At 40.6% G+C, this 16,235-nt stretch overlaps 1 protein-coding gene across 20 annotated transcripts in view; it reads right to left on the minus strand.

Moving 5' to 3' along the window:
* DLG2 (discs large MAGUK scaffold protein 2) overlaps window positions 1–16,235 on the minus strand; it is a 998,396-nt gene that overhangs the window by 521,411 nt on the left and 460,750 nt on the right. For all 20 annotated transcript variants that reach the window (XM_042024070.1, XM_042024069.1, XM_042024064.1 and 17 more), the window contains one exon: window positions 12,985–13,146. In XM_042024070.1, coding sequence (XP_041880004.1) covers window positions 12,985–13,146 — 162 coding nt within the window. The remainder of the gene's footprint in view (window positions 1–12,984; window positions 13,147–16,235) is intronic.

The following is a 16,235-nucleotide window of genomic DNA, read 5'->3' on the forward strand; positions in this document are numbered from 1 at the left end:
TATTTCTAAGTCATTCTGCTCTGAAAGATAAACCTGTACAGGGAATCACAGAACCACTAAGGTTGGAAAAGACCTCTAAGATCATCGAAGTCCAACCATTCACCAAACATCAGCAGCTCCACCACTAAACTATGTCCCTTCGTACCACAGCCACGTGCTTTTTGAACACTTCCAAGGATGGCAATTCCAACATTTCCCTGGGCAGCCTGTTCCAATTCTTGACCACCGTTTCAGTGACAAGGTTCTTCTAATATCCAGACATTAGGGAATACCTATCCAGCTTCTCTGTGAGCTGCATTGTAAGACAAGTTTGATGCTGCAGTCTTCTGAGGAAGATACAGCCCCTAATCAAAGGCACGTACAGTCCTCTGAAGGCATAGGTGTGGAAATTCCCAGAACAGAGTGATGAAGGAGAATAGGACAAGCAAAATATGTTTTTTAAAGTAATTTAAAAACTTCACCTTTTTAGTAGCTATAATAGACTGACATATTGATGCTTTAGGTCTTTGCTCAAGACTGCTTTTCTTCCGTTTAGAAACATCACTGACCAGGGAAGTGGTCACAGCACCAAGTTTTCCAGAGTTTAAGATGTGCTTGGACAATGCTCCCAGGCACATGGCGTGATTCTAGGGGTTGTCCTGTGCAAGGCCAGAAGCTGGAGTTGATGATCCTAGTGGGCTCCTCCCAACACAGGACAGTCTATGGTTCTGTAATAAATGTGATACTCTGCCTGGTTGATTGTTGCCTTTTTGATAGATGCAGCTCTATTTTTTTTTACCAGTTGTTGAGGTACAAGTGTTTAGTAGTCCTTCTGGCCTACTTTACACTCCAGAATAGAGACAGGATTAAAACTCCCTAACCCCAGTATCTTTAGTAGAGAGTAGGTAAATAGCACTTTCAGAAATGGAAACCTAAAATGTCTTAGGCATTTTAACCTGGGCTTGCTTGAGCCAGATTTCAGACATTCCCTGATATTACAGGTATTAGTAAAGTACAAGCAGTACAGAAACGGCCTTTTGTTCACTTTACTGTACCCATTCACATTTGCCTTAAGTAGATATCAACATCTCCAGAATACTGAAAAAATAATGCCTTTTCTGAACAGAAGTAAAACTAAGACGAATGAAGATAGCAGTTAAGAAAATAACCTCGTTTCAGCTGAAACCTCTAATTCAGATCAGATCTGCTCCATTTGCAGTTTTGTTCCAAAATTGTGAAGGAAACAAACTGCCCCAACAACTGCTAAAGAGGAAACAGCAGCAATTTCAATGTTAAGTCATCTGCAGGTGTGGTCTTCAGAAGCTGGCTGATGATTTTAACACTGCCAGAGTATAAAGTTGTTAACTTTGTGCTATTTTGGCTAATTCCCAATAATTAATATAGCTGTTTAAACTCTCATCACTGCAATTCTATTCCCCTGCTTGGCATTTGCTCATCCACTTGATCAAAGGCACAATTTGTGACACTGACTTCAAAGTAAAAATTTGCTTATTTGCTGTAAAAACACATTACTCTTTTCAGCCTTTCCAACGTCATGTAATCAATTATAATAATTTTATTAATTCTATGATCAGGCTTAATGATTTTTTTATTTGGAAACAAAAACTTCAACCACTGTGGGGTGATTAAATCCAATGAAGCAATTCAGGCAGATGCTTATTAAAACTGTAGGAAGGAAGGCTTTGAGAAAAACAGCTAGGTACACTTTCTTTGACAATGTGGTGATTTTCTGCAGAAAACATTTTAACATAAAAAGATGACTTCTAGCTCTTATGTACGTAAAAGTCCCAGTCTGTTCATATTTGGAAGATAGATGCAATTTGCTGTTCCTGAGTTTGTTGGTTGAAAAAATTGATTGCATTTTCCATGGCTCATAGTTTCCATAAGTATTGGTAGAAGAAAAGCTGCTCAGAGTGCTGCCATTTCAGTGGGCAACTGAGATCCACTAAACTTGATAATATTCAACTGTATTTCACATTGCTTTTGTTCAGGGGGAAGAGAACCCATCTTTCAGTAAAGACCACGAACAACAAAGAGTAGACAGGAGGTGCTGTGTCTCCTGCTCTCTAAAGCAGCCAAGAAGCAAAATGATCAATAAGAGCACAGTTGTCTCGTACAGGAGGGCATCAATCATTACAAGTTCACAGCTCCCTGGTACAAACTTGTACTTCATGGGTGGCTTGCAGGATTAATAAGATCCGTGTGTGTGTAGGAATGGAAATAAGAAAAACGTAAGAGAAGGAGAAATACAGGAATGGATCCTGAAGGTAAGTCAGAAAAAGGAACAGGGAAAAGAAACGCTGATTAACTATGGAAAAAAGAAACAACATCATGCAAAATAGAAAGATGACACTGTGAAAAATCACATTAGTAAACAATGCAGAACTTAAAAAAGTCACCTGAGTCATCAAGACTGCTGACTATTTTTTGATATTTTCCCCAATTGCATCAGCTTCAGTAGCAATTTTTAAAGATTATTAAAAAGCAAGTAACAAGATCTTCTGAAACAGAGAGATTGAAGGAAACCAAATGGCAAAAGGCAATTCCCATCTAAAAATATTTTTTAGAGAGATCTTTTTCTTGAGAAGTCTAAATTAGGCATTGATACCAAGACCACAGAAACAGAGAACCATAGAATGGTTCAAGTTGTAATGAACATTAAAGATCATTTAGTTCCAAGCCCCCTGCCATGGGCAGGGAGATAATGTTGTCACACAATAATAAGGTTGAGAAGATGTCATACAATAATAATCTCAAAAACTCTTATTTAGACTAGATTTTTGAAAAGAATAGGAAAATAAGAGCCAGCTCAGAAAGGCCTGTTCCTCTTTTAAATGTCAAAATTCTGTTGTTTTTTTTTGTAGCTCCATAGTCCACGAAACTACATTACAGCGAGATGAAATAACAGCTAGGAGAAACAGGAGTTTAAAAATATTGGAAATAGCTTAAGCACTACTTAGTCAGGCTGCCAAGATATTCTTTCATAAGGTTTGAATAAAGAGATTCTGTTCTCTTCATCCTGGAGGCTGCAGCCATCCAGAGTTCCTGGAACTGCAAACTTCTGCTTTCTTTTACACCTGGTACTGACAAAAGCCAGAACATTTTTGATGCGTCACATCATCAAATGTATAAACATATATATCTTCTATTGAGTGAGTGAATTATCAGTATATTCCTCAGTGAAAAGGTATTATGGCACTTTAGTGCTTCATTTAAAATGTAGAATACATTCCCGAGTGTCAGCAGTAGCTGAAGTCTGACAGAAGGGCATTTCAGCTACCAAGCTTAGGGAAACAACTGGTGTTAAACCTGTCTGACATATCTGAGAAAAATCCCTCCTGTTACAGTCTGACTAATAACACCAAGATGCTGTATTGCACTTTTCAGCAGAAGGTCACAAAACATTTTGGAGGTGGCAAACATCATTACAGATACTTAACAAATATTCTGGTACTTCTAGACTCGGAGAAAAGAATTGGCAGAATATACAAATCCTGTGTTCATAGGATCTAGTAGTAATTCTCTGGATTTATTGCATATATTTATTGTATTTCAGATGGAATCACCCCCTCCCCCATTTATAAAAGTCCATCTCTCTGTTTGTTTTTTTGAGTGAGTATATTATATTCTGTGAGTATTTCACAAGGCCAAAACATCAAGGAAAAAACAGCTCAGAAAATTATAGGAAAGCAAAGAGTAACTATTACTATGCAAAGCATTAGAGAAAGACAATAAGAAAAAAGGATTCTTGGAATTTCTTATTTACTTGATTATATGTAAAAGACACGGTCAGGAATATCTGCAATATGCCAGGCTTCCCTCCCCAAAATAAAAAAGGTGCTCAGGAACAAGACTATTGTTAAAAAGAAACCTGCTATTCAAAAAGAATTAAAGATTAATCAGCTAATTAATACTACTGGATAAAGCGTTCACCAGATCAAGAACACAGAAAATCTCCTGAAACTGCAATTCAGATTAACATTTGAAAAGACCTTCAGTACCTAAGAGGCCCATATAAAGTAAACAGGGTCCATAGCCTGAAAATATTTTCAAATTCCTTTGAAAATTCCTGTCTTCATTCTTCAGGCAAGTCTAACAACATATAGTGAACCAGTAGATACTGTCAGAGCTTGCTCTGCTTGTGTCCATCAGAGGACAACATTTATTTTGCCAAGACATAAATGATTGCAATGCCTGAGGTTTACTTTAAGTTGCTGAGATTTCTCCAATTAAATCACCCACTGACAGAAGCAATTTTATTTGGTTTCTCTTCTGTCAGGAGCTAGAAAGATAACAAGATACTGTCTGCAACTACATAAATCATGTGGAAAGCCATCAATCAGAAAGCCAAGGCAAAACATCAAGCACACAAAACAATGGACTTAGCTATGTTGACAAAATGAAAAAAGCATTCTTCACTAATAACTGTTTGCTGTAACATTCAATTTTTGCACCACTTTAGGAATTTCTTTAGAGTAAGACAAGGACTCAGAAATGAAAGACATTCCTGCCCACGTGAAAATAAGAACAAAATATTACTCAAAATGCTAATTTATAAGCTGCTTATTTTGCCTTGAAACATAATGAAATAAAATCAAAATTCAGAGCTACTTCTGCCACTTCCTTAAGAGCAGGGAACAGGCACAGGCACATTTGTGAGCTTCCTTTGTCTCTTTTCTAATCCGATTGCATTTTTATATTAAAAACCATAGATCACAGATACAGATGTATGATATATGCCTATCTGCTGTTACAGTAGGAGATAAGAGAAAAGCATTACATGATTAAACATGTAACAAGGGTTGTATCTTAATGAGGCAACCTACTGAATATTCAGTGGAATCCACTAACGGGCTGACTGCAGCATGGGGCTTTGCCAGTGACTGCATACTGAAAGGGAGAGAGGGGGGAAAAAGGACAAAACAAAACCAACTCCAAAACACAAAAGATAGGAAGCTGCAAGGGCAGAGATCAAAAGTATTCTTATAAGATCATTTCTACTGGGCTGAGCCACCCTGCGGCTTCATGCAGATGAGCTATACTTATGAAATGCAGTCAGTGTAAGCAAAGAAAAGGATGCAAGATTAAATTTTAGATGGCTTGCTAATATATCCACGCATACATTAATATGTCCTCTATATAACCCCAATTAATTTTGTAACTGCAAGAGAAAACTTCAGACTGCTGCTCCTGACTTGTAACAAAGCCTCAGCCTCTTTCAGTCCTTCATGGCTTTTAAAGAGCCTCTGAAATGCAGCATCTTTGCTCAGGAAGAACAGCCTGTGCTATGGCACTGCCTCAACTCTTCGTCACACCTCAACCACAGAAATTAAAGCAAATTGAACCTTATTTTTTTTCTCTTCCCTGTTTGAACTTCATCTCTTTAATAGGGTTCTTCCCCAGTAATAGGAATTAAGGGATCTCAGCAGCTCTGGAAAAATAAATGGGTTTCTAACCACAGACAGATTATCCCCCAAGACACCAGGAACTACATTTACACAGGAGTATGAGGCATGGTTATGCTGAAAGCTGTAGCAACCAGCTTTCTCTGTGTAAACCTGATTCCCTGAAAGCTAGGGGTATTTCCATTACATGGTCAGAGGACTTCCCTGCAATTGCTCAGACCTGGTCTAGTGGAAGGTGTCTCTGCCCATGGCAGGGGGGTTGGAACTAGATGATCTGTAAGGTCCCTTCCAACCCAAACCATTCTGTGATTCTATGTTTTAAAACAGCTATGCAGATCTGTGGAGTGTATTCCCTTATACTGTTTTCCAGCTCTGGGCAGCAACATCTCAAGTTTATTTACAGGTCACATGATTCACTGCAACATCAGGAGCATCTTGGAGTTTGCTATTTTCACAGTACCCATGACCAGTGCATGACTTTGGTTTTTATACAGAGTCCAGTACCAAAAAAATAGTCCCAAAGTTTGTTGAATTGAGAAATGAGACTGTTGCATCTGAAAAAAAAAAAAAATTGCAATATAATATTTTGACCTTATTTATCCAAATTGTCTTTAGAACTCAATTTTTATTGAAGTCAATGTTAATTCATGAAATAAATAGCTCTTGCCTAATCTACATTTTTAGACACAAAAAATTACTCTTTATGACAGTTTCCAGGAAGCTCAGGCTAATACATTTTTCACAGAACCATTAATCATCCAGGCTCATCCTCAGAGCCTCTTTCCCCATCTTTGCTAATTTGTTGGAGAAGCACAGCAACCACTGTAGCGAGGTGTGACTCACACCTGGACAGGGAAAGCTTCAGAGGTGGGGAAAAAGCTGTTTCATTAAAGACAGAAAAGGGCAAGTGACAGATTCCAGGAGCTTTCACAGGAATGACCTTCCTGCGCTCAGGAGGATAAAAAGAAGAATGATGGACATTCAAGGAATACTACACCCTCACTAGGAGATTGGAACTGAGAAGGAGAAACATCTGCCTTGGGACAGAAACAAAACACCTTTCCCACACTTGCTACAGAGAGTCTCAAAGACTCTTGTGGTCGCCTGTGCTGTTGACCAGAACTCTGTATTGGGTCCAGCCCTGTTTAATATTTTTACTGATGATCTGGATGAGGGGATCAAGTGCAAATCTGCAGATGACACCAAGTCAGGTGAGAGTGTTGATCTGCTGGAGGGTAGGAAGGCTCTGAAGGGGAAACTGGTCAGGTGGGATTGATGGGCTGAGACCAACAGCATGAAGTTTTATGAGGTCCTGCTCTTGGGTTGCAACATCCCCAAGCAGTGCTACAGGCTGGGGCCAGAGTGGCTGGGAAGCTGCCCAGTGAAAAGGACCTGGGGTTGCTGGTTGACAGCAGCTGAACATGAGCCAGTGTGTGTGCCCAGGTGGCCAAGAAGGCCAGTGGCATTCTGGCCTGTATCAGCAATAGTGTGGCCAGCAGGACCAGAGCAGTGACTGTCCCCCTGTACTCAGCACTGGTGAGGCCACACCTCAAATCCTGTGCTCAGTTTCGGGCCCCTCACTGCAAGAAGGACATTGAGGGGCTGGAGCGTGTCCAGAGAAGGGCAACGGAGCTGGGGAAGGGTCTGGAGCACAAATCTGATGAGGAGTGGCAGAGGGAGCTGGGGGTGTTTATCCTGGAAAAAAAGGAGGCTCGGGGGGATCCTTCTCACTCTCTACAACACCTGGAAGGGGGTCATACTCAGGGGCGGGTTGGCCTCTTCTCCCAGGCAACTGAACCTGTGCCAGGGGAGATTCAGGTTGGACATCAGGATGAATTTCCTCATGGAAAGGGTTGTTAAATATTGGAATAAACTTCCCAGGGAAGTGGTGGAGTCACCATCCCTGGAGGTGTTCAAGAAAAGACTGGATGTGGCACTTAGTGCCGTGGTCTAGTTGACAAGCTGGTGATCTGTCAAAGGTTGGACTCAATGATATCAGAGGTCTTTTCCAGCCTTAATGATTCCGTGACTCAAGTAATGGGTAAGACAGGGCGTCCTGCCATCAGCAAACAACAAAAAAATAAATGGAATCAATGTGCTGTGGCACTGGGAGACACAAACCTCCTTTTTCTGTAAAGCAATTTGTACAAATGCCAATGCATGGATAACCTTAACTTTGGAGACTGCTGAGCCCATTTGTTCCATGTGGAGATGGTTTTTCTCCTCTCTCCACTGGAAAGAGATTCCATCAATCCTGTAAGCTGTCAGCAACACAGCTGAGCTGCAGGACAACATTCTGGGATAGAAAGAAAAAGAGTAATAGCCAGCATGGCTCCTTCCCTTCCAGAAAGTGAGGCCATCAAAGATGAGGCAACTGAAGAGGTTAGTTACTGATCACCTTTGTTTGAAAATAACAATAACAGTTATTTACCTGGTTACTTGTTTTTGCATAATTGCAAAATAGGATAATAACAGTTATTTACCTGGTTACTTGTTTTTGCATAATTGCCATTGATGCTTACAGTTGAACCTGGCATTAAATCAGGAAATGGAGATAGCTGGAATAGCCTGACATTTAAAATGTTCAGACAACCAAGGAGATGCAAGATCCTTACAACGATTTTTAATTTTCAGCTTATCTTAACAAAGTGGTGTATACTGAAAAACAAAAATAAGTCTAACATCACAATAATACTAATAAAGTTCATTTAGGAGCCACAGTTATCATTCATTTAATGAACACTGATTAGCTCTGTTCCTGGGAGGAAGGAGAAGAGGTGTGTATTTAATTTAGAGATAGAACTTGCACCTCTGATTTTCAGGTACAGTTGTGTTGAATTCAGATTTCCCTAAACACCAGGGAGTCACAAGGCACTTTTTACTGAATTAGCACTTTCTAAGCCATCTAAGAAAACTCTCAATAGTGGATCATGAAGCTTTAGAGAGGCAGACCAAAGAATTCTGAGCTTACTGCACCATCTCGTGTCAAACGAGGGGAAGTGCAAGAAAATGATTTTAAACTCTTCATTACACTACAGACTTTTTCCTTTAAGAGATTAATGGAACACAGTTTCATCACCTCCATGAGTTGCAAACATTTATTATCTTAATATGGCAACTCTAACAAAACTTCTCCAATACTAGCATTTTCCCAAATGTTAGTACATCCACGTAACTGAAAACTTCCTTTACGACTTCAGTGTTTGACATTCAAAGTTGCTTGAGCTGCTGAAAATTTTATCTTCTGCACACTAATAAGCAGATCAACCTTTAACAGGAGTTTTAAGCTTTCTAAAATTAAGCATTTTTCAGAACTAAGTTGACTGCACATGAAATTCTATGGAAGAGTAGAAAAGCAAAGTCAATGAAAAATATAATAAGGTGAAGAAGTAAAAAAGTCAGGGAAAAGATGGTCTGGTCTGCCACACAATTTCTCTTGCTCACTATTGTCTTCTGAAAGGGAGTTATCTGGCTGATGCATACTAGATTTTAGGTACTTGTAAGATAAGAAAAACATGCCTAACTTCAATTTCAGAAAATCTATTCACATTTCTAAACAGTATTTATTATAATCAGTATCTGTGTGTCTCAAAGAGATTTTCAGAATGTATGAGGACCATGTTTCTTATTATTCAGTACATAAAACACGTGCAAGGGTGCTGAAGAAAATTATTTTTATGTTTTGGTTTCCAAAACAACTTTCTGAGGTAATCAATTATCACAGAATCATGGAATCAGAGAATCATAGAATGGTTGGGTTGGAAGGGATAATCTTAAAGACCATCTAGTTCTAGCCCCCCTGCCACGGGCAGGGACACCTTCCACTAGACCAGGTTGCTCAGAGCCCCATCCAGCCTGGCCTTGAACACTTCCAGGGATGGGGCATCCACAGCTTCTCTGGGGAACCTGTGCCTGTGCCTCACCACCCTCACAGTGAAGAACTTATTCCTAATATCCAATCTAAGAATCTAATAATTATGAACTTCACTAGGGTGTTTCAGGACTATATCAAACCACATAATCTGAAATATGAAATTACAGCCGAATTCTTTAACAATTTGTATACTTCAAAATTTAAGATGCATCTGTTCTATGCAAACATGGGCCATATCAGGCATTTTGAATCATGGGTGTTAATGAAAAGATGGTCTGAACACTTCCATCCTGAATGGAATGGAAGCATTCAGTTTCAAGAACCCCTGGAATGCTTTACCTGGAGGTGTACACAGGGGAATACACAGGCCCACAGTTTCTCTGCCTGAACTTCAACCACCCACAAAACTTTCCTCTGAAATGATACAAGCCTGTCCTCAAGCTGACAAGCTGGCTTATGGCTGTAAACGGAGATGTTCACTGAGAACTGGGGAGTGGGGTGATGGTAGCAAGCAGTCTGCATGCACAGACAAGGTGTAACACCTATGACTTCCACAGGTGGCTGTGGGCACTGGTCAGTTGTGACAGCTAGAATCAGCCATCCTAAAGGGAAGTTTTGTAATTGTATGATCTTCGCAGATTTCTTTCCAAATGAACAAAAATGTATGGAAACAAGCAACTCTTTTTCTGCCAAAGTCAAGTCACTTAGGAAAAGTGATGGGATTAGGATTGACATGTGGCTTTGTCTTGGGACAACATTCTGGTTCGAAAGAATCTTACCTAGATTATTTTTATGCTCAAATATTTTCCTTTTATGATATTATTTCGAAACAAATATTGGGTAATCATTCTGTCGTCAGGGCATCATGCAGCCACTAAACATGCAGCCACTAAACACAAAAGACTGCTTCAAAACTTTCTGGAGAGGTGCACTGTGGTGCTGCAGTCCCAATGGAGAAATTGAGGCAGTGAAATGCAGCCTGGCAGTGACTTAACCCCACCCAGCCAGGCAGCCAATGTGCTTGCTGGCCTTGGTGAGTGGTCAGATGGACCGTCCTAATGACACACAGGATATGATGTGATCCCTGGCTTGGTGTTAAGGAAACTTCTCAGTCTGACCATTCACAGACTCTGACAATCACACTCCCAGCACCAGAACCAGCACCAAATGCATTCCTCAGCACCTGGTACAAGCAGACTCCTGACCTTCAAGTACACACGTTTTCCTTTTGCACCAAATGCTCTGACCTGTAACCAGAAAACTGAGGCAGAATGAGTCAATCTTCCCAGTGCAAACAGCTCTTGGTGGAGTTTCCTGACAGCATTATCCTCCTGCGACTGCCAGTGTCTACTCACTCCTAAGAAGTTACCTGACAGTATTTGGACCCCAGTACTTGTTATTTATCCTCAGAGCAGGATTCAAGAAGTTCCACTTCTCATGTGAGTCAATGAAATATTTAAACTGCAGGCATTATTTTCCAGTTAATCTTTAAGAATCCAGTATTTTGCATTCCCCTAGGAAGGTGTGCTATGGGTTGAGAGGCAGTGTGCCTCAGATTTCACCATTATTCGGTGCAGCTATGTTCACACAATACAGCTGAGAAGATGGCAGAATACTTCAGGATATCAGGCTACAGGTTGGAAAGTCTGCAATTCAACACAGTAACCGATTCTGAATAGATTTTGGAGTATTCGGAATGCTATTTCTCAACTATGTGGAAATCTCTGTGACCAAAACTTCTGAACAGGTCTTTCAGTTAACTGCTAAGAGTAAAAGTGAATCCAAAGCAGGTGTTTCAGACAGGAAGGGCAACACAATGCCATGAGCTCTAGCAGAAGATCTCCTTCAGCCTCCTGAGCTAATTCTCTACTGAAGGTTAAAAGTTGGGACATAGCAGGGGAAAGGAAGCAGGAACTTCAAAGCCATTTGAAGAGACAGATAGCTAAATTTAGATTAAATGGCAGGCATGAGATAGTATTAAGTGACAAATATAAGACACTGAATCTGAAGAAAAGAAGGGAAAGGGACAGAGTCAAAGACAAAAATCCTCAGGCTGAGGAGAGAACTTGCAGGAGACTTTACAAGAGGAAATACTATAGAGCTCCTCTCCCAGCATCACTTAGAAAATAGCAGCAGACAAAAACTTTGTCCTGTTACAAGAGCAAATAAACTGGGAGCTGTTTCAAGGCATTTGTGTATGTCTGGGGATACCCTTGACCTCACTTCACAACGAGCTTTTTGGCATCATTGCTACATCCTCAGCTTGGATTATGTAGCCTTAATTGAAAGTCTCCAAATGTGAAGAATAATGTCTGGTTTTGACCTTCATGAATAAGAAACACCACTGTAATCATAATACTCAAGGAGTCCTAGAGAAACAGGGGTGTTTCCTTCCCCGACCAGAAGTTGCTTGGTCTGTGATTGTCTCCTGATTCTACACAGAGGCCTCATGGAGGTAGTCCCTTCCAAATAACTGAAGTGATACCTCAGCACAATATGATCTATCACTGCTTAGTACTGTTGGCTTCTGCAGTAGAGGTTAGGTAGTAACCCAGAAAACTGCTAAAACCTGAAAAGACAAGCATCACACAAACTAAGCACAGGACCAAAAAGAGCAGAGGACAAAGATTCGTTCACATGGCTATTCCACAAAGGCTCAATGAACACCAGCTGTATTCACATCAATCTTTAATAATAAACATTTCCTTTCACTTGTAACCACACTGTAAACACTGTGCTAGGCAAGCAGTGCCCATTTCACAGGCTCTGAGCACCAGAAGGAGCAAAGCCCATCTGCCTTGTTTGCTGCTTAGTTAATTGCTGGAATAAAACCATTACCCAGAACATCACCACCTCTAGTAAAGAACATTATTTTTTTTTCCCCTCTTCCCAGGCCCAGTAGAAACTAAAATAGAAAACCCATCATGCTAATCACTGCATCTATGCTCCTTCCACAAGAGAAGCTCTAGGAATATTTTCAAACCATTGCATTCTTATAAAAGGGCAAATGTAAATTTTCAGGAATGGATTTCTTTTTGGTTATTATACAGGTTCACCAGGAAGAGAAACATTTTTTGCCCAACAAGATATATCAGAGGACACCAGACACACATACAGCTAAAGCTTCTATATTTTATAAATAGTTGCCTTAGTTAACAGAAAGATATCTCTACAGAACTCTGAATTGCATCAAAACCCGCAGAAAACTGCAAGTGCTTGAGCAACAAGGATATGAATAGAGGCAAATGAGCTCCCTTTTCAGACATAACTTGTGACTTTGATAAATCTTTCTGAGAGATGAAAAAACTAGGATTCCATCAGATGGTTACATTTACAGTATTTTTTTTTTCAAGTTCTGAACAAGGATAATCAGGAAGGGAAGTCTGCCATTTCAAAATCACCGTGATATTGAGGCTGAGAACCTGCATTATTCCTTTCACAATGTACAGAAAAAACAGGCTCATTTGCCAGGAATTATTTTTACTCAAGCAAATCCTCACATGTCTACATAAAGCTCTGTCAACTAAACTATCACCTGTTCCACTACAGTGAGCCTTAAAAACCCATCACAGGACAGTCAATCTGCAATGATAGGTTTCAGAAAGCAGCTTGTCTGTTTGTACAACAAAGTAAGTTTCCCAGGCATTTCATGCTATGTGTTTTCTTGTACTTGAGGACTAAAGCCATGAGTAGTATCGATCCTACCTTCAAAGGAGAAATGTGCGACTGTAAAACGTATCCATGGACATTCTCTATTTGAGACAAGTTCTTCTCCGACACATGAACAAGCTCTGGGCCTCTCACTTCATGGGTTAAACGAGGCAAAGTATGGTCATGTGGAGCATCCTCATCTTGATAACGATATTTCTAGAGGAAGAAAACATCAAGGAAGAACAAATAAGCTTTTAGGAGGTAATTCCTATATTTTAATATAATTATGGAATAACAAAACATGATACAGTAGACAATAATCATCAGATTTCTTATGATTGTGGAGAGACTGAGTCATTATTTTTTAAACATTTTATCAAAGAGAGAAATGTGGTATATGTCACTGATGCACCAAACTTTCACCATCAAATAGACCTTAGAAATGACACACTGAAAATGAAAAAAAAGAGACGTTGATCAGCTAAGCTGTAGTGTCAGATCACATTTCACATCCCTGTGTTAATAATTGCAGTTCTATAGCCCTTCTCTGCAAAATATTTGAGTTATTTTCCATTTGGCAGTGTGTACTCTGCTGCTGGAGAGCACACACACTTCCACAGAGCCACAGTCCAGCAGAAGATTCCCCTGCAGTAAAGTTCTATCCTTACCCTGAGCATTAATGGGGTTATACCCTTCTTCTCCATAGAGAGGCAACATGAGATAAAGGAGAGAAGATCCCAAATGAAGCTTGTAACAACAAGGAATATAACCCTAAAAATTAAGTTTAATGACCTGATCTGTCCTCCAGCTAGAATGCTTTGTAAAAAGGTGCCATCCCCTCAGCTGCGTCCTGAGCAGGGAGCTGCTGAATAAAAGCCTAAAATTTATTTGGATGGCCATATAAGCAAAATAAATCTGAAGTCCAGGTACAATCACAAGAACACCCCAAAGCAGACCTCTCCACGCAGCAGAGCTCTCTGCTGCTCGTCCACTTCACTTTGACCACTCAGCTATGGAGTGTTTTTTCATTTACTCATCCCTCCAAAGGAAACCACCCCAGTGTATTCCTGCCTTCAGTCTTATGTATGGAAATGTTTCAGCAGTTGCCAATTATTTTCAGAATACACATGTGACATGATTTATCCTCTTCTTCTTTTCTGGGATATGCCTGCAGCCTTCACATATTCACTTTTCAGATAACATAATTAATGAGTATATGAAATGACTGGCACCAGCCAAATATTATTTGAGCAAGAAGCCATCAGTCTAATAGATAGTAGTCCAGCCAATATCACATTTAAGGCTTGGCACACAGATCATTTAAGCCACAAGCAATCAATTATTTTTTTAATTGAGTGAATACTCTTTCTAAAAAGACAACTACTCCAAAACATCCTCTTTAAAGTGAGTCATTTGCTAAAATGTAATTAGGAGAAATAAGAGCAGAATACCAGTCATCTCATTAACTCAGGAATGGGGAAAATGGAAATGTCCAGTGACTACTTTCTAAGGAGACAAGACAGCAGTGACAGAAGCCATAAGAAGCTCTATCATAGAATACAGTACATTCCAGGTTGGAAAGGATCTTTAAGGTTATTGAGTCCAACCATCCAACCCAGCACTGCCAAGTCCACCACTAAACCATGTACCCAAGTGCCCAAGTGCCACATATACATGACTTTGAAATATCTCCAGGGATGGTGACTCAACCACTTCCCTGGGCAGCCTGTTCCAACGCTTGATAGCCCTTTCAGTGACGATTTTTTTTCCTAAGGTACAATCTAAATCTCTCCTGGCACAACTTAAGGTTGTTTCCTCTCATCCTATCAGCTGTTATTTGGGAAAGAGACCAACCCCAACCTTGCTATACCCTCCTTTCAGGGAGTTGTAGAGAATGATAAGGTACTCCCTGAGCCTCCTTTTCTCCAGGCTAAACACCCCCACCTTCCCCAGCCACTCCTCACAGGACTTGTGCTCCAGACACATCTCTGGCTCAGTTGACCTTCTCTGGTCATGCTCCAGCCCCTCAATGTCCTTCTTGTAGTGAGGGATCCAAAACTGAACACAGGGTTTGAGATGTGGCCTCACCAGTGCTGAGTGCAGGGGGACAATCACTGCCCTGGTCCTGCTGACAACACTTTTGCAGATACAAAAATTTATACATAAATATATATAGGCTTCCCACTTCTCTGAAGTTCCTGATCTTCTGGGTGGATGTGGGAGGAGTGGAGTCCCTCCCACTATAAAGATTGAGAGCTGCACTGCAAAGTAGGACTTGGAGGTCCTTGTGGATGATAAGCTGGACATAAGCCAACAGTGAATGCACAGCCCAGAAAGCCAACCTCGTCCTGGGCTGCATCAAAAGAGGAATGGCCAGGAGGTCAAGGGAGATGATTCTCACCCTGTACTCTGATCTTGTGGCACCCCACCCGGGGCACTGCATCCAGCTCTGGGGTCCTCAGCACAAGAAAGACATTCCCTCCTCTGTACCTGTCAGAGCAGGTCCAGAAGAGGGCTACAAGTACGATCAGAGGAATGGAGCACCTCTCCCATGAAGACAGGCTGAAAGAGCCTGTTCAACCTGGAGAAGAGAAGGTTTCAGGGTGAGACCTTTCAGTATTTTAAGGCGGTTTATATAACGGAGGGAGAGGGCATTTTTACATAGGCATGTAGTGACACGATAAGGGGGAATGGTTTTAAATTGGAAGAGGTTTAGATTAGATTTTAGGAAGAAATTTTTTCCTCAGTGTGATGAAGCATTGGAACAGGATGAACCTCCATGGGAGGTTGTGGATACCCCATCCTTGGAAGGGATGTTCAAGCCCAGGTTGGATGGGGCCCTAGGCAATCTAATTTAGTGGATGTCATCCCTGCCCTTGCAGGGGGGTTGAATCTTTAAGGTCCCTTCCAACCCAAACCATTTTATGAGTCTATGATTCATTCTGTGATTATATATACATACAAATATATACAATAAAATAGATATGCTATTCTGTCCAGATCATTTTTGCAGTTTTGCACTGCCAGAAGCAGTGTGATGTGGCTTTAACAAGAGAACATCTCTTTGATCAGTAACTCCTTTCCCCATCACCGCACTGCAGTGTAGTGTTGCATAAACAGAAGCCAAAGCCCAGAAGAAATTGATTCACCCTGAGCCCCGTGATCCCAAAGAGCAGAACACTTGTGTGGATCTCCACTGATAGACTTGCTTTATAATTTGAATTGATCTATTTATCCAGTAACTGTACATTCCCAGGACAACTTCAGTAATATCCATGTTCATGTGCCATAAACTGAAAAGTTTA

The sequence above is a fragment of the Corvus kubaryi genome, unplaced genomic scaffold (genome assembly GCF_017639235.1).
Source record: "Corvus kubaryi isolate FWS band 111438036 unplaced genomic scaffold, C.kubaryi_AGA036_p1.0 37260, whole genome shotgun sequence".
In the NCBI taxonomy this organism is placed as follows: Eukaryota; Metazoa; Chordata; class Aves; order Passeriformes; family Corvidae; genus Corvus; species Corvus kubaryi.